The 18,826-nt window shown below is 43.3% G+C and overlaps 1 protein-coding gene across 9 annotated transcripts in view; it reads left to right on the top strand.

Moving 5' to 3' along the window:
- The window catches only part of ULK2 (unc-51 like autophagy activating kinase 2), a 59,752-nt gene that overhangs the window by 30,621 nt on the left and 10,305 nt on the right, over positions 1-18,826 (top strand). For 8 of the 9 annotated variants that reach the window (XM_055576387.1, XM_055576383.1, XM_055576381.1 and 5 more), the window contains 7 exons: positions 7,820-7,880; positions 11,252-11,389; positions 12,367-12,512; positions 14,160-14,240; positions 15,766-16,052; positions 16,909-17,096; positions 17,502-17,605. In XM_055576387.1, the coding sequence (XP_055432362.1) occupies positions 7,820-7,880; positions 11,252-11,389; positions 12,367-12,512; positions 14,160-14,240; positions 15,766-16,052; positions 16,909-17,096; positions 17,502-17,605 (1,005 nt within the window). The remainder of the gene's footprint in view (positions 1-7,819; positions 7,881-11,251; positions 11,390-12,366; positions 12,513-14,159; positions 14,241-15,765; positions 16,053-16,908; positions 17,097-17,501; positions 17,606-18,826) is intronic. The other variant, XM_055576382.1, reaches the window with a different exon arrangement.

Raw genomic sequence — 18,826 nt, 5'->3', positions numbered from 1 at the left:
GAAAAGTGAAAGTGAAGTTGCTCAGTCGTATCTGACTCCTAGCAACCCCATGGACTGCAGCCTACCAGGCCCCTCCATCCATGGAATTTTCCAGGCAAGAGTACTGGAGTGAGTTGCCATTGCCTTCTCCGTTATGATGTGTAGTCTTTGTGATAGGAGCATTTCAGACTGGCGTGAGGTGATTACCTCATTGTGGTTTTGATTTGCGTTTCTCTGATAATTAGCCACGTTGAGCATCTTTTCATGTACCTGTTGGCCACCCGTATGTCTTCTTGGAAACCTCTGTCTTTTACCTGTGCAACCATTGATGTTAAAAGTGATTATTGATGATATACCTGGATTAGTGCCTACCACATTCATTACTGTTTTCTATTGTCCTTGATCTGCCTTCCTGTTTATCTTCTACTCTTTTTCTACCTTTTGTGGTTTTAATTGACCATTTATTAAGGTTCTATTTTCTTTCCTTTCTTGGCATATCAGTTATGCTTCTTTTTATTTTTTTGAGTGGTTGGTTTGTCTTAGATTTGCAGTATACATGTTTAACTAATCCATTTTGAAATATACCATACCATTCATGAATATTGTAGGTATCTTATAATAACAAAATAACCCTAATTCCTTCCTCCCTGTATCTTTGTTGTCATTAATTTCACTTATATATAAGCATACACAAGCATATACACACACACACACACACACACACACACACACACACACACACATAGGGCATGGAGGGAAGCACACATAACTGAGTACGTCATTGCTGTTGAACAAACTGTTACCTATTAGATCAGTTAAGAATAATCAAAATAAAAGTTTTCGTTTTACTTTCACTTATTTCACTTCTTTGATGCTCTTCCTTACTTTGTGTAGGTTCAGTTTTCTGATCTATATTAGTTTTCTTCTAAAGAACTTCTTGCAAGGCATATCTACTGGCAACAAGTCCCCTCAATTTTTGCTTGTCTTGAGAGTCTTTATTTCTCCTTCATTTTGGAGAATAATTTTGCAGGGTATGAAATCCTAAGTTGGTAATTTATTTCTCTCAACACCTTAAGTATTTGATTCCACTCTCTTTCGATTTGCGAGATTTTGGAGAAGTCTGTGCAGTTCTATCTTTATTTCTCTGTAGGTGTTTCTCTCCTCTGGCTTCTTTCAGAATTTTTTCTTTATTTTTGATTTTCTGGAATTTGCAAATGACACGCCAGTGTGTAATTGTTTGGGGCATTTACCCTGCTAAGTGTTCTCTGAGCTTCCTGGATCTGGGGCTTGATGACTGACATTAATCTGCAGAAATTCTCATTGTTTCAGATAGTTCCTTCTGGTCCTCTCTCTCTTCTCCTTCTGGAATCACCATTCTGCACATGTTACACCTTTTGTAGTTGTCCCACAGACTTTGGTTATTCTGTTCTTTTTTTTTTCTTCCACGTCTTTATTTTTTTGGTTTTCAAGGATTTTGTTGAAATAATCCTCTGGCTCAGAGATCGTTTCTTCAAACATGCCCAGTCTACTAATAAGCCTCCCAGAGATGTTCTTCATTCCTGTTACAGTGTTTTTTATCTCTAGCATTTCTTCTTGGTTCTTTCTTAGGATTTCCATCTCTGCTTATATTCCCCATGTGTTCTTATGTGCTGTCTGCTTTTTTCATTAGAGCCCTTAGTATATTAATCATTTGGAGAAGGAAATGGCAGCCCCCTCCAGTATTCTTGCCAGAGAAATGCCATGGACATAGGAATCTGGTGGGCCACAGTGCCTATCATCATCGTTTTAAATTCCGGGTCTGGGAAACCCAGCATCCCCACTGTGTCTGGTTCTGATGCTCTGCCACTTCAGAGTGTATTTTTTGCCTTTGATGTGCCTTGTACTTGTGTCTAGATAGCTGCATCTGATGTATCGAGGGCTGAGGTTGGGTAGGTAAGCACTGTCCACAGGCCATTAGAGCTGTGGTTGTTAATGATGTGAGGAGGAGGCAGCCCTGTGGTTAAGGCTCTGCCTTTCATGGAGTGTAGAATTGGACATAACTGAGTGACTTTCACACACTTTCATGGAACCTGAGCCTTTGGTCTGTGAACTTCAGAGCTATTTCACATTTCTTCTCTTGTCTGAGGTGGGACAGGGTGGCTGAAGGGGCCTGGAGTTGGAGGTTCCCCATCTCCAGGTCATTGAGGCTCTGAGTTCAGCCCCAGTTGGTGAACTTGGGTTAGTACGTGTCCCTTGAGGACTGGCCTTGTTCCACAGAAGCCCCCTCCCCCGCTCCAGGAAGGAAAGTATCTTTCTCCACATTTACTCTGGCAGTCGGCCTGGGCTCTCAGAGGTCAGTCTGACAGCCCTGTGCTCCTCCTATGACTGCATCTCCCTGAAGTTTTCAGCTTTCAGAGCTGTCTGCCCCAAGGGTCCAGCAAGTTGTCAGTTCTCACTCAGGTCTTCCTGCCCTGGCTCTGGTTTCCACAGTCTTTTCGGTTGATGAGTCCCTTCTCAGGGAAGGCAGTCCTCTCTGTGTTTGCCTGTTTCTGCAGTCTCGGGGACATCTCTTCACCCAGGGTCCTCCTGTCTACTCTAGAGCCAAAAAGAGTTTTCACTTGTCAGGATGGAAGGGTGACTTCCAAGCTCCTTACATGTGAAATCAGGAGCTGGAAGTCTCTGAAGGAAACATTTAAAACATTTGTACAACTTAAACAGTACTAATGTAACACATACCTGAGCATACTTGTGATTTTCTTAAGCTTCTTTGTCTGATTTTGCATCTTTTTGTTGTATTGCTCTACTTTTAGGAAAGTTTCCTTAATGTTCTCTTATCGATGAAAAGTTAATAAGGACTGTTCTACTTGTTACAGGTCAAAGCACAATTATATGGGGGCTGTACATCAAATGACATGTTGCTAGCTACACAATCCAGGTCTGCATGTAAAAAGCCAGTGGTGGGTTGTTGTGATGACCCCTTACAAGATTAAGAGGGAAGGTTATTTCCTAAGGAGGTCTGGTTAATGCAGGTGCAAAATACCCACTAAAAGGAAAGGAGGAGACCCAAATGAGCAGAGAGAACTTTTGTTTAAATTTCTCTTGCCTTTCCATAAAATATGAATTTTATTTCATTAATCTTCTATTGGGTTTTTCACTTATTATGCTCTCATCTTTTCAGTTTTTAGAACTTCTTTTTATCTCCCTCTCAGTATTGTTATTCTTATTTCAAGATGTACTGTTTTATCTCTGAACACACTTCAGATCAGATCAGATCAGTCGCTCAGTCGTGTCCGACTCTTTGCCACCCCATGAATCGCAGCATGCCAGGCCTCCCTGTCCATCACCAACACCCAGAGATCACTGAGACTCACGTCCATCGAGTCAGTGATGCCATCCAGCCATCTCATCCTCTGTCGTCCCCTTCTCCTCTTGCCCCCAATCCCTCCCAGCATCAGAGTCTTTTCCAGTGAGTCATCTCTTCGCATGAGGTGGCCAAAGTACTGGAGTTTCATCTTTAGCATCATTCCTTCCAAAGAAATCCCAGGGCTGATCTCCTTCAGAATGGACTGGTTGGATCTCCTTGCAGTCCAAAGGACTCTCAAGAGTCTTCTCCAACACCACAGTTCAAAAGCATCAATTCTTCGGCGCTCAGCCTTCTTCACAGTCCAACTCTCACATCCATACATGACCACAGGAAAAACCATAGCCTTGACTAGACGGACCTTTGTTGGCAAAGTAATGTCTCTGCTTTAGAATATGCTATCTAGGTTGGTCATAACTTTCCTTCCAAGGAGTAAGCGTCTTTTAATTTCATGGCTGCAGTCACCATCTGCAGTGATTTTGGAGCCCAGAAAAATAAAGTCTGCCACTGTTTCCACTGTTTGCCCATCTATTTCCCATGAAGTGATGAGACCGGATGCCATGATCTTCGTTTTCTGAATGTTGAGCTTTAAGCCAACTTTTTCACTCTCCTCTTTCACTTTCATCAAGAGGCTTTTGAGTTCCTCTTCACTTTCTGCCATAAGGGTGGTGTCATCTGCATGACTGGTTATTGATATTTCTCCCTCAATCTTGATTCCAGCTTGTGTTTCTTCCAGTCCAGTGTTTCTCATGATGTACTCTGCATATAAGTTAAATAAACAGGGTGACAATATACAGCCTTGACGAACTCCTTTTCCTATTTGGAACCAGTCTGTTGTTCCATGTCCAGTTCTAACTGTTGCTTCCTGACCTGCATACAAATTTCTCAAGAGGCAGATCAGGTGGTCTGGTATTCCCATCTCTTTCAGAATTTTCCACAGTTGATTGTGATCCACACAGTCAAAGGCTTTGGCATAGTCAATAAAGCAGAAATAGATGCTTTTCTGGAACTCTCTTGCTTTTTCCATGATCCAGCAGATGTTGGCAATTTGATATCTGGTTCCTCTGCCTTTTCTAAAACCAGCTTGAACATCAGGAAGTTCACGGTTCACATATTGCTGAAGCCTGGCTTAGAGAATTTTGAGCATTACTTTATTAGCGTGTGAGATGAGTGCAATTGTGTGGTAGTTTGAGCATTCTTTGGCATTGCCTTTCTTCGGGATTGGAATGAAAACTGACCTTTTCCAGTCCTGTGGCCACTGCTGAGTTTTCCAAATTTGCTGGCATATTGAGTGCAGCACTTTCACAGCATCATCTTTCAGGATTTGGAATAGCTCAACTGGAATTCCATCACCTCCACTAGCTTTGTTCGTAGTGATGCTTTCTAAGGCCCACTTGACTTCACATTCCAGGATGTCTGGCTCTAGGTCAGTGATCACACCATCATGATTATCTGGGTCATGAAGATCTTTTTTGTACAGTTCTTCTGTGTATTCTTGCCATCTCTTCTTAATATCTTCTGCTTCTGTTAGGTCCATACCATTTCTGTCCTTTATTGAGCCCATCTTTGCATGAAATGTTCCTTTGGTATCTCTGATTTTCTTGAAGAGATCCCTAGTCTTTCCCATTCTGTTGTTTTCCTCTATTTCTTTGCATTGATCGCTGAAGAAGGCTTTCTTATCTCTTCTTGCTATTCTTTGGAACTCTGCATTCAGATGTTTATATCTTTCCTTTTCTCCTTTGCTTTTCACTTCTCTTCTTTTCGCAGCTATTTGTAAGGCCTCCCCAGACAGCCATTTTGCTTTTTTGCATTTCTTTTCCATGGGAATGGTCTTGATCCCTGTCTCCTGTACAGTGTCACGAATCTCATTCCATAGTGCATCAGGCACTCTATCTATCAGATCTAGGCCCTTAAATCTGTTTCTCACTTCCACTGTATAATCATAAGGGATTTGATTTAGGTCATACCTGAATGGTCTAGTGGTTTTCCCTACTTTCTTCAATTTCAGTCTGAATTTGGAAATAAGGAGTTCATGGTCTGAGCCATAGTCAGCTCCTGGTCTTGTTTTTGCTGACTGTATAGAGCTTCTCCATCTTTGGCTGCAAAGAATATAATCAATCTGATTTTGGTGTTGACCATCTGGTGATGTCCATGTATAGAGTCTTCTCTTGTGTTGTTGGAAGAGGGTGTTTGTTATGACCAGTGCATTTTCTTGGCAAAACTCTATTAGTCTTTGCCCTGCTTCATTCCGTATTCCAAGGCCAAATTTGCCTGTTACTCCAGGTGTTTCTTGACTTCCTACTTTTGCATTCCAGTCCCCTATAATGAAAAGGACATCTTTTTTGGGTGTTAGTTCTAAAAGGTCTTGTAGGTCTTTATAGAACCATTCAACTTCAGCTTCTTCAGCGTTACTCGTTGGGGCATAGACTTGGATTACTGTGATATTGAATGGTGTGCCTTGGAAACAAACAGAGATCATTGTGTCATTTTTGAGATTGCATCCAAGTACTGCATTTCGGATTCTTTTGTTGACCATGATGGCCACTCCATTTCTTCTGAGGGATTCCTGCCCGCTTAGTAGATATAATGGTCATCTGAGTTAAATTCACCCATTCCAGTCCATTTCAGTTCGCTGATTCCTAGAATGTCGACATTCACTCTTGCCATCTCTTGTTTGACCACTTCCAATTTGCCTTGATTCATGGACCTGACATTCCAGGTTCCTATGCAATATTGCTGTTTACAGCATGGGACCTTGCTTCTATCACCAGTCACATCCACAGCTGGGTATTCTTTTTGCTTTGGCTCCATCCCTTCATTCTTTGTGGAGTTATTTCTCCACTGATCTCCAGTAGCATATTGGGCACCTACTGACCTGGGGAGTTTCTCTTTCAGTATCCTATCATTTTGCCTTTTCATACTGTTCATGGGGTTCTCAAGGCAAGAATACTGAAGTGGTTTGCCATTCCCTTTACTTAATTATATACATTTTAAAGCTTTTCCCTGTAAAATGTTTAGTTCTTTCCCTCCAGTTTGTTTTAGAGTCTAGTTTTCATTTAGATTCTTTCTTTGAATGTTTGGTGCTGGTCATGTGCTCATAATTTAGAATTAGCAATTAAGATGTTATTTGAAAGCTTCGTGTGTGGAGGATCTTATGGACAGTGAGTCTACACTGGGTCATCAGCCTGAGTCATTGTCACAGACAGCTTCCTTTTTGAGGAGCTGCTCAAATCCCTCAACAAAGACTCAGCCATTAGGGATGTTCAATTAAATTTCCAAGTTTAAAGTTACTTGAAAGGATTCCCCTCTGGTGGTTATGTTACCGAGCTGATACATGATTAGGTTCCATCAGTTTGTTTTATTTTTAATTTCTAGGGATTGTTGTTTTCTTCTTAGTTTTGTTTCACAGTGATATATGATTCCAAACTCAAAGCTACAAAATGAAGAGGTGAACTCCAGCTTCTAACCCTGTCCCCTCTGCCCTGTTTTCTCCATTACCCTTGGGCAACTGTTGTCTTTAAAGCTGACTTCTTTGTGGCCCTCCCTTTATCCCCTTACCCTGACTTATTTTCCTGTTGTACATCTTATCACTCCCTGCTGCTGTTAACCTTTTTCACTACTAGTGTAAGCTTCATGAGAGCAGGGACAGAAATAAATGTATTGGTATTCCTCGGTTCCATGTAGGGCCGTTCAAAGGGAGGTTTGTGATTATTTTTTTCCTTTTTGAGTATTTTGAGGTTACCATAGTTTATTTTATTTTTAAAAATTTATATTATTAGTCAACACTGCTATTTCACATCAGCACATATGAATTATACCTTTGCAGCCATGTAAAGGTCACACAGGGCAATGGGATCTGATGGGTGTAGAGGTGGTAAGGGATGAGAGACCCTGTGTTCTGAGCTGCACTCTGTTCCCATAGATGGGTGATGTGTGAGCATGAAGACTGCCTGTGGCATCTTTGTCCAAGAGGTCCAGCTTCATGACATCTTGTTCAGCCACCCATGCAAGACCCAGGAGAGTGTCACGCAGGAGTGGGGATGCTCCAGCGTTAAAGTGAACTGGACTCGGGGTGCAGGCAGCTGTACTAGAAGGTGACACACATGTTCTTAAGTCACCACACTCTGCAAAGTAGTAAAGCCCGCAGTGTTTATGGCAAATTGGGGTTAGGAGAACAACACCCAAAACCTTTGTCAGTGACATGTGAAATGGAACATGGTAAAAACAGTAGTACGGATTTTGCACGTATTAAATGGTGGAGAAATACATACTTGTGGCAATAAGCATGACAGTTTACCTTGAAAAAAGGTGATGTTGGCAGCCTGTGAGTTCAGCTGGGTGCAGTGTTCCCTACTAGCTTATTGTTGCAAAATCAAAACATAAGCAAATGGTAAATTTGTATTGTGATCAAATTGTTTCCTAATAGTCAAGTTGAAACAATCAACACTTTAAGCTGGTGGTTTAGCAAAACTGATTGTGTTTTTCTCTTTTTTTCTTCAGATGATATGCCAGTGGGAACTGCTGGAAGACGTGCTTCTAATGAGTTCTTGGTGTTTGGAGGGTATGTTTGCATGTGTTTCACTAAACACTTTTTCATATTTTTTGTGTGTGTGAGTAAAGTTACAGAACTCTATATTCTTGATTCTAAAATTTATTTTGTTTCACAATGGTTTCTTTCTTTAAACATTTTTTAAAATTGTAGTAAAAAAACATATGAGAATTTGCTGTCTTAACCATTTTTCAGTTTGAGTTCAAAAACAGCATTAAGTATATTCACAGTGTTTTACAATAGGTCTCCATATATGGTCTCCACACGGACATATGGTTATACATTATGTTGTGTTTTTAGGTGGTTTTTGTATGTGGCATAAAAGAAGGGTCTAGTTTCAATTTTGGCTGGTGGATATCTAGTTTTCCTAGCACTATTTGCTGAAGAGACTGACCTTTCTCCATTGAATGATGTTGGCACTCTTGTCAAAGATTACTTATTTATAAACGCAAGAGTTTGTTTCTGAGTTCTCTGTTCTACTCAACTGGTCTGTAGGTCTGTCTTTATGCCAGTGGCACACTGTTTTGACTACTGTAACTTTGTAGTATGTTTTGAAATCAAGAAGTATGCAATCTCTCAGAATTCCCTGGTGGTTTAGTGGTTAGGACTTGGCACTTTCAGTGCCATGGACTTGGGTTCAATCCCTGATTTGGGAACTAAGATCCCTCAAGCCCATGCTGCTGCTGCTGCTAAGTTGCTTCAGTCGGGTCCAACTCTGTGCGACCCCATCGATGGCAGCCCACCAGGCTCCCCCGTCCCTGGATTTCTCCAGGCAAGAACACTGGAGTGGGTTGCCATTTCTTTCTCCAGTGCATGAAAGTGAAAAGTGAAAGTGAAGTCGCTCAGTCATGTCTGACTCTTAGCGACCCCATGGACTGCAGCCTACCAGGCTCCTCTGTCCATGGGATTTTCCAGGCAAGTGTACCAGAGTGGGTTGCCATTGCTTTCTCTGTCAAGCCCATGTGACACAGCAAAAATTATAAATAAATAAAAAGCAGACTGAGACGTCCAATTTTATTATTTTCCATGATTATTCTGACTGTTCAGGGTCCATGCAGAGTCCATATGAATTTTAGGATAGATTTTTTTTCTATTTATATAAAAATAGCCATTGGGATTTTGATAGGAATAGCACTAATCTGTATAAAACACTTTAGGTATTACTGTTAACATCTTAATATTAAGTTTTCCAATCCATGAATATGAGGTGTCTTCTTTAATTACATTTAACAGTGTTTTGTAGTTTTCATCATGCAAGTCTTTCATCTCCTTGGTTAGACTTATTTCTCAAATTCTATTCTTTTTGATACTAGTATCAGTGAGATTGTTTTCTTAATTTCCTTTCTGGATTATTTGTTGTTAATATATGGAAAATACAACTGATTTTTCTGTGTGTTGATTTTATACATTGCAACTTTGCTGAGTTTACTAGTTCTGATGTCTTTTTTTTTCCTTGCATGTAAAATCTTTAGTTTTCTACATTTACGATCATGCTGTCTGTGAAGAGATAATTTTATTTCTTTCTTTCCAGTTTGAATGTCTTTTATTTTCTTACCTAATTGCTCTGGCTAGGAATTCTACAATAAATAGAATTGTTGAAAGAGGCCATTCTTAACTCATCCCTGATCATAGAGGAAAAGCTTTCTGTCTGTCACCATTGAATATGTTGTTAGTTGTGGGCTTTTCATATATACCTTTATTATTGTTGAGGTAATTTCCTTCTATTCCTATTTTATTTAGTAGTTTTTGTCATGAAAGGGTGTTGGATGTTGACAAATGCTTCATCAGTTGTGATTATTGTGTGGTTTTTGTCCTTTGTTCTGTTAATTATGGTGTACTAGAAATCCTGTTTGGTCATTGTGTTTGATCCTTTTGATGTGATCTTGAATTTGGTTTGCTAGTATTTTATTGAGGATTTTCACTTCAAATTTCATCAGGGATATTCTGTAGTTTTCTTTTCCTATAGTGTCTGTGTCTGGCTTTTGTACTAGGGTAATACTGAACTCATGGGATGAGTTTGGAAGTGTTCCCCCCTCTTCAATTTTTGGAAGAGTCTGAGTGTTGTGTGGTAAGTCTTTAACTGATAGAATCCACCAGTGAAGCCATATGGTCCCAGATTTTTCTCTTTTGGGAGGTTTTCAGTTAGTGGTCAGAGAAGGTGATGGCACCCCACTCCAGTACTCTTGCCTGGAAAATCCCATGGACGGAGGAGCCTGGTAGGCTGCAGTCCATGGGGTTGCTCAGAGTCGGACAGGACTGAGCTACTTCGCTTTCACTTTTCACCTTCATGCATTGGAGAAGGAGATGGCAACCCACTCCAGTATTCTTGCCTGGAGAATCCCAGGGACGGAGGAGCCTGGTGGGCTGCCGTCTATGGGGTCACACAGAGTCGGACACGACTGAAGTGACTTAGCAGCAGCAGCAGCAGTTAGTGGTTTAGTCTTGTTACTAGTAATAGGTCTATTCAGGTTTTCTTTCTTCGTGATCCAGTCTTGGTAGCTTGTGTATTTATAGCATTTATCTGTATATTCAAGGTGGCATTAGTTATGACCTTGCATTTATGGTTTTGAGTCTTTTCTCTTTTATGTTTAGTTAATATCACCAAGGGTTTATCAATTTCATTGATTTTTATTTAAATAACTAAATATATCATCTCTTTATCTCTTTCATATTGTAACTAGGCAAAAGTGGGAGATTTTTTTGCTTTTTCAGAATTAAGGAAAGGCAAAAGAATGAAATCACTCATTCTTAAGGCCTAGTGTCACCCATGATGTTTCAAGGTGTGTTGTAGATTGAATTGAGTCATGTAAGGACATGCCATTTCGGAATTTGTGAAAAGCAAGGAAAGAAACCAGCTGTGCTGCACAGTGTGGATCTCACATGAGTTGTGTGCTGGAGTCACACAGTATGTTTTTAGTCTTCATCAAAGTTCCAGTTCCTGAGAACGCTTACTACACTCATAACTTTTGTAAACATTCCAGGCATCTCTGCTCTTGAATTTCCTGTTCTTTTACCCAGCATAGTTTCCTAGAAGTATTTTTCCTCTAGATCACATAAGGAATAAGTCACAGAATGTAAGCAGATGAAGCTGTATTGCCGTGGGCCGGCCGTGGGCCCTTCCTGTTGCTGTAGAGGGGTGTGTATCCCCTTCTTGTTGCAAGTCTTCCTCCTCAGTGTGTGTGTGCAAACCAGGAGACTTCTTGAAATGACAGGTGTGATGTTTTCGGCTATATATATATATATATTTAAGATCATTTCTTATTCACATTCAGATGTGATCACTTGGCTTCTTCTAGAATTTTCTCTCAATATCACCAGTGGGTCAAGTGAAAGGAGATTGGTCTCACTGGATTTCTTTCCTTTTCCATGACTCATGTCTGCAGGCAGTGCCAGCCCTCCGTGTCCCCACACAGCGCAGCTGCCCCCATTCCCGTCCCCACGCAGGTGAGGAACTACCAGCGCATAGAGCAGAACCTCACCTCCACTGCTGTCTCCAGCACAAATCTACATGGCTCTCCACGGTAGGTGGGCACTCGCCCCTTTCCCAGTTCCTCCACCTGTCTTTTAAAGTCCTTGTTGTTATTGAAGGTTCGTCACTTTCCATAGCTGACTACTCTCTTACGTGGATGTGTGCTAGAGGTGTATGAAATTGAATAATGATGAATGTTTTTGTAGTGGATGTTTAAGCTTGGCCGGGTAATTCATATGGTGTGATACAGTGCTAGTGGTAAAGAACCCGCCTGCCAATGCAGGGGGAAAAGGAAATGGCAACCCACTCCAGTACTCTTGCCTAGAGAATTCCGTGGACAGAGGAGCCTGGTGGGCTGCTGTCCATGGGGTCGCACAGTGTCAGACACAAGTGAAGCGACTTAGCACGCATACATGCATTGGAGAAGGAAATGGCAACCCACTCCAGTATTCTTGCCTGGAGAATCCCAAGGACAGAGGAGCCTGGTGGGCTGCTGTCTATGGGGTTGCACAGAGTCAGACACGACTGAAGTGACTTAGCAGCAGCAGCAGCAGCCGCCAATGCAGGAGACTCAAAAGATGTGGGTTTGATCCCTGGGTCAGGAAGATCCCCTGGAGAAGGGCATGGCAACCCACTCTAGTATTCTTGCCTGGAAAATCACATGGACAGAGGAGTCTGGCAGTCTACAGTCCTTGGGGTAGCAGAAGCGACTGAAGTGACTTGGCATGCATGCACACATGCATGATACATTCATATTTGAATTAAGGAACTCTGGAAGGATACATTAGAAATGAACATAGCAGTAACCTTTTGAGTAGGACTGAGGAAGTGTTGGAAATTAAGTAGAGGGATCCAAGGTGGGAGGGAGACCTCACTCTGTAGTTTCACACACTTGATGTCTGTTCCATACAACTTGCTCCATACTTTAAAAAATCTACTGCATGGCATACTGTTTGGAAGCTTTAGTAAAAAAGACGGAAATAAAGTCCTGGAAGCTGCCAGCGAGGGAGTAATTGTCTTTCTCCCCAGATCTGCAGTGGTACGAAGGTCTAACACCAGCCCTCTGGGCTTCCTCCGTCCGGGATCTTGCTCCCCAGCGCCGGCAGATGCGGTTCCAGCCATAGGACGAAGACTCTCCACTGGCTCTTCCAGGCCTTACTCGCCTTCCCCTCTGGGTAAGGAGAATACGTGGCAGTTGATTCCCTCCTTTTTCATGATGACGCCTGTGACAGGACCCTCCCTTAGGAGCCCAGCTCTTGGTGGCCTTGAGTCCCAGCTGATAGGGAGCCTTGTCCCTCCCTCCAACCCTCCACTGCTCTGACTGCTTCTTGAGGGTCTGTAAATCCATTCAGAGCACTGTTGGAAATATGATAGTATCCATGGATCTTATGGATAAAAAGCATCTCTAAACACAAAATCAGATACCCTAGGTTAAAGCATATATAATTCCTGCCCTGCTTTGGTGCTAGGATTTAAGAGGGTTATAAGGCAGTGGTGTACATAACTGTGCCAGGCTGTGTCCACCAGAGGCCCTCCTGCTACGGGGGGCAGGGGCGGTAGCTCCTCCCCCTCTCCCGGTCACGGTGTACAGCAGCAGGGGGAGCTCGGAAACCACCCCCAGGACACCTTGGGAGGCCATAGAACAGCAAATCCCAACCTAACAGAAAGACCCCAGACCACATTTTCAGGAAAACTGAGAGACAGAGAAAATGCTCCAACTTGAGAATACACATCGGAGAGGCCAGAGCAACTGAGATTGCAGAGTCTGAGAGACAGCCACCCAGCAGAAATGTAGGGGCAGCAGGACAGGGAGGGCCAGCATACACAGACACTTCCAAGAGGAGGGCCGCACCCCCCATCACAGCTGCTGGAGGAAACTGAGAGGCAGGGGGAGACGCCTCAGCAGGAGGGAGAGCGAGAGACTGCGGCAATGCCCAGGGGCCCCGGTCGCAGAACAGGACCCCAGTGACACTTTGTCAAAAGATTACATCAGCACTTGCCCTGTTGCAATGGTTTTGAAATTATTTTTAGCTGAAAAATATTCTTCAAACAAAACCATGGCTCTTCCTCATCCCCTCTGTAACCCTTAGGCTCTCCCGGTTCCAGGGGCGAGGCCCAGCCGCACTTAAGTCAGTGCCTCTTCTTTTTGGTGGACACGTGTCTCTCGTCTGCCGAAGCTCCCTGAAGCCTTCCCTGGCTCTCCCTCTGGTTAGTTTGGCTTCCCAGAGGTAGATGCAGAGAACGTTCCAGAGAGTGCCTGGGAAGACCCTGCTGGAGATCAGGGAGGAAGCAGGGGCGGCAGGTGCCCTTCAGAGTACCTATGGGCCTGACCCCCAAGGGGGAGGGAGCGGGGAGGAGTGGGCAGGAGTTCTGAGGTAGTGAGTCCTAAGGAGACGTCTCCCAGGCTGAAGGAGCATCCCCAGGCACCATGCCATCCAGATCTGTGACCCATCCAGTCACAGTTGGGGCAGCATGGGAGTGACCTTGGCAGGAACATGGTGGGTAGAGGGCCAGCTACTGGGCCCCGGCAGCTCCACGGGCTGGATGCTCGGGACCAGCTTTTCACATTCTCTGTCATGAAGGCATGTTGAGGGTGTGCCTGGCTCTCTCCTGGGACTCTGCTCTCCAGGCAGGCCCAGTGGGGCTCTATTCTCAGTGAGCCCAGCACCCAGCATGCCGGCCACTTAGCATGCACAAGCTAAACTACATCTTTGCTAATTAAATTCTGTCAGCTGTAATATACAGCCTGTGCACCTGTTGCCTGTTCCATCCTTTACTAGTTCTGAGCCATTTCTGCATCCTTTCCCCTTTCCTTCTCTCAGTGGGCACCATTCCTGAGCAGTTCCGTCAGTGCTGCTGTGGGCATCTTCAGGGCCACGAATCCAGGAGTAGGAACTCATCAGGTAGGCAATGTCCACACAGTGTACATAGTTTAAGTCCCGTCGTGAGTGAATTCAAGTTAGATTTTTCCAGTCTTAGCAAACCAATAGATTTATATGAGATATTTTCTGTGCTCTCCTGTCTTGGTCTAATGTCCTCTAGTGCATCATTGCTGATTGGTTGACTCCTGGGCATGTGATTCTTTCATGAAACCAAGTCTTAGGAATTAATGACTTGGCTAAATTCTGGTTGTCAAACAGACAATGAAAATCAATCTAGAAAATGAAATTTCATTACTTTGATTAATATTGGTTTTAATAAGAGCTACCAGTTAGCATCATATAAAAAAGAAATGTGGGTGTTTATTTGCTTTATTATATAAAATATATATGTCTGAAAAGATATGTGTAAATCACACTCTGATAAGTCAAATCTTACACGTGCATTTGAGGCACTGGGCAGTTAAAGGAATGCTCCATTACTTAGAAAAGAACTCTTTTCTTGGTTTAGTGTTGCAGATTTTATGTTCCCTTAAAAATAGAGCTCAAATAACTTTCTCCAGATCATAACATTTTGTCACTGTTTATTGGTACATGTGTATATGTATACACACACGTATGGCAGAATGTGGGTCTAAAAACTAAAATACTAGATTTAGGATGAGATTAACCTAAGAGTGGTCAGCAGCAGTATCTCGTATTTACTGGTGTCTGTTTTGGGGAAGATAATGGTTATCAGCCACCAAGAAGGTTTGTATGTCTTTAACGTTGGTGGTGGTGGTTTGGCTTGCAAGAAGCTCCAAGGAATTTGTAACTGGAGCTCCCGGCTTATGGACATTAGATCAGTAGCAGCAGGGTTGGGAGGGGAGTTCCCAGGTCATAGCCAACCATTCTTTGAGACCTTGTCTCCCAGTGTTCCCCTGAGAGGCAGGAAGTCTGACTATGAGTATTCTGTTTGTAGAGAAGATGGATATTTTAGGTTTCAAATGAATTTCATGAAACTGACAAATATCCATATATGCTTGTTATTTTTAGACAAAAAAACAATCTAGGAAAAATATATTATCTTTCTAGTTTTCTTGCCAACATTCTTTACTTGAATAAGGAGTTTTTTTCTAGGTTAGCTTGAGTTTCTTTTAGTTGCTACATGAGAACAGAGAATAATTTCATTGATCATACACGTGTGTCTTCACATAAAGAGTAGAAACCATCTTGTTCAGTGTAGATTTGTGTTGTCTTCATTAGCTTTAGCCATTTACTCTTTAATTTTCTTCGTTGGTAATTAGACATTGCATTAATTGAGTTATGTGCTTGCTGTTGATAAAAACAGCTGATAGCCCACAGTCATTAACTTCTGTCTCAATGCCTTTGTCAACTGTTTTGTAAAGGAGCCAAAAAATTGTGTCTTGCCAGGTAAACAATTTTTAGAATATCTCATGGAAAACAAGACATTCGTTAGAATTCTCATTTAAGAGGTGTCTTCTTGACTCCCCTTTTCTGTTCTGTGCTTGTTCTGTTTGGGTTAACGTTGCCTCTGTGTCCTTGGCAGGTTCTCCCGTACCGCAGGCCCAGTCACCACAGCCTGTCCTGTTGGGCGCTAGACTGCAGAGCGCCCCCACCCTCACCGACATCTACCAGAACAAGCAGAAGCTCAGAAAACAGCACTCTGACCCCGTGTGCCCATCCCAGGCCGGGGCTGGCTACAGCTGCTCCCCCCAGCCCAGCCGGCCTGGCAGCCTTGGGACCTCCCCGACCAAGCACACCGGGTCCTCCCCGCGGAGCTCAGACTGGTTCTTCAGAACTCCATTACCAACCATCATTGGCTCTCCTACTAAGGTGTGTTTATTTAGCCCTCATGTGGATGTTATGACTTTGCTAAACGAACATTTCTTAACTGGGGCACTGTGTTCTGGATGGTCAGTTGGATCCAGTAGCAGACCACAAGAGAAATTGAAATAGGGAAGTTGATTACTCCCAGGTCCCGGGAGAAGCACCCAGGGGCCACACAGGGAAGTTGAGTCAGAGCACAGACAAAGACAGGGCCTGGGCATACGCCTCTGTTAGGTCTGTGGGTAGAGTGCTGTGGGGTTCTGGCCTAAGGCTGGATGGGTCATTCCAAACCAAAGAGCAGGGTCTGGCAAGTTCTATGAGGGTCTTGTCTTAAGGGGTGCATAGTGGGAGGGCCCCAGGAGACGGGAAGGTCACCAGGCCTGTCAGGGAAGCCTGATCCGGAACTTACTCACTCTTGACTCGGTGGGCTGCTGTCTAGGGCGTGCACTTGTACAGGGAGCTAGTGTCAACGTAAGGTCCCTGCAGTCAGTTTAGCAGTAGCTTAACTGAGCTCTCAGGAGTAGAAAGCTAGGTCATGAGCTAGTCTAACAGATACTTGTGGAAAGCATTCAGGGGGAGAACAACCACAGTTAATCAGCACCTGCTGTGTGCCAGGCAGAGTGTAAGGCCTTTACTTGCTGCATGTTTTACATTCATTATCCTGTTTACCCTGAAGAAAGGAAGCAGGCTTAGTGTAAATGAACTGGTCAGGGTCACAGAGACTGGATGTAGAGGGGCCAGATTTGAATCCAGGCCCTCCACAGTCCGGAGTCTCTGCTCCAGCCTCTGCACCACGAGCCTGGTGACTCTGAATGGAATTACTCCATATGTTGGAGTAATTTGCTTATGTGTTTTTCTTTAGACCACAGCTCCTTTCAAAATTCCCAAAACGCAAGCATCTTCCAACCTGCTCGCCTTAGCCACTCGTCATGGGCCTTCTGAGGGGCAGCCAAAAGACGGGAACAACCCAAGGAAATGCACTCACTGTGTCCTGGTACAAGGAGGGGAGAGGCAGAAGTCCGAGCATCAGGTCAAGGCAGCGTTTGGCAGGTAAACAAGGACATTTCCTTCCAGCCTCAAACTTGAAGACTGTAGCAGTGCCTCTGTTTCTACGATAAAACAACCAGAGCAAACTAGCAGCTGCTCTATGCCAGTGGTTAGTGATACTGTGTACAGTTAGTGACTCTGTGTAAACGTAGCATCTCAGAAAACCAAGATGCTTCCTGCACCTGTGTGAATCATAGCTCATCCTAAGTTTCCTGAGGGGTCTGTTTCTACCTTGTGTTTTTCTGGTTATGAAGTTAATCTCTGCCTTGAATTGTTTGGTCTCTATTTTTGTCTCCTTGTTCTTTGACTTCGCATTAACCCTTTTATGGCTTGGCTTAAGTCACCCTTGTTATTGATATGTCTAGATTTTTTAAAAGTATACATTTACATTATAATTTTTCTTTTTAGGTCCGTCAGTACTGGGAAATTATCAGATCAACAAGTAAAAACACCTTTTGGTAGACATCAGGGCAGCACGGACAGTTTAAATACAGAACGACCAATGGATACAGGTAAGAAAAATCTGGTTTCCTTTAGGCACATGATTTCTTAGTTTCCTCTTGCTGCTGTGACAGATTACCACAAGTATATTAGTTTACGGTTCTCAAGGTCTCACTGGGCTGAAGTTAAGGTGTGGGCAGGGCTGTGTTCACTCTGGAAGCTCTGGGGAGACTGTATTCCTTGCCTTTCCAGCTTCTAGGGATCACCTGCTCCCCTTGGCTCACCTGCTCCCCTTCCATCTAGAAAGCCAGCCATGGCCAGTCTAGACTCAGACCTTCTGCCTGCTTGCTATCCATTTGAAGGCCCCTTATGATTGCATTGGACCCACTGGATAATCTCTTTAAGACCAGCTGATTAGCAACCATAGTTCCATCTGCAACTTTAATTCCTCTTTGCCATGTAATGTAAGTATTTACGGGTTCCAAGGGTCAGAACGTGAGCGTCTCTGGCTTGGCTGTGAGGGTAACATTCTGCCTGTCTACTCCTGTTGACTGTTCATGAACCTGCTGACCCACATCTCTTCATCCAGCCTCTGTCATATCATCTGGTTTCTTAGGAGCCTGCCAAGACAGCAACTTGTGCAGTGTCTGGATGATAAGCAACCCATGAGTTAGGAGGAGTTCTGACCAAGATTGTTTTTTATCAGTAGGATAACACTGGCCAAAGTTACCTTAAACACATACGTGTTCTTCAGCATTTCTTATGTAGCTGGCCTATCCTATAGAGAGCCATGGGTCACTGAGATCCCTGGCTCTTTCAGTTGTTCCAGAGATCTTTATGTCCATGGGCCCACACCAAGATTACTTTGGATTGCTTGTCAAAAAAATGAAATCAAAGGGCTGGTTCCATGTTCTAAACCAGACTTGTTCACTTGAGCTTTCTGGAAATGGATTTTAGGAATCTGTGTCTCTAGCAAACTCCACATGTGATTATTATGGCACATTTAAATTTGAGAATCACTGTTGTAATCTTTGTTCTTGTTTTCTCTATAATACTTTTATTGACTCTCCCGTGAATCTCCAAAGCAGGGGATGTCTAGACCAGTAAATATCTTGAGTGTGGTTTGTGGTTTCTGTACAACAGGACTTCACTTTTCACTCCACTCTCATCTGGCATGGTTTCTAAAGAGGAATCTGGTGTAAGTCTTACCCTTGTTCCTCTGATGTAATAGATGAGATGTTCTCTCCCCACCCCACCCCACCCGCCACCCCCTACACACACACAGTTTGACT

Source organism: Bubalus kerabau, chromosome 4, assembly GCF_029407905.1.
Source record: "Bubalus kerabau isolate K-KA32 ecotype Philippines breed swamp buffalo chromosome 4, PCC_UOA_SB_1v2, whole genome shotgun sequence".
Taxonomy (NCBI): domain Eukaryota; kingdom Metazoa; phylum Chordata; class Mammalia; order Artiodactyla; family Bovidae; genus Bubalus; species Bubalus kerabau.
This window is presented reverse-complemented; position numbering and strand designations above follow the sequence as displayed.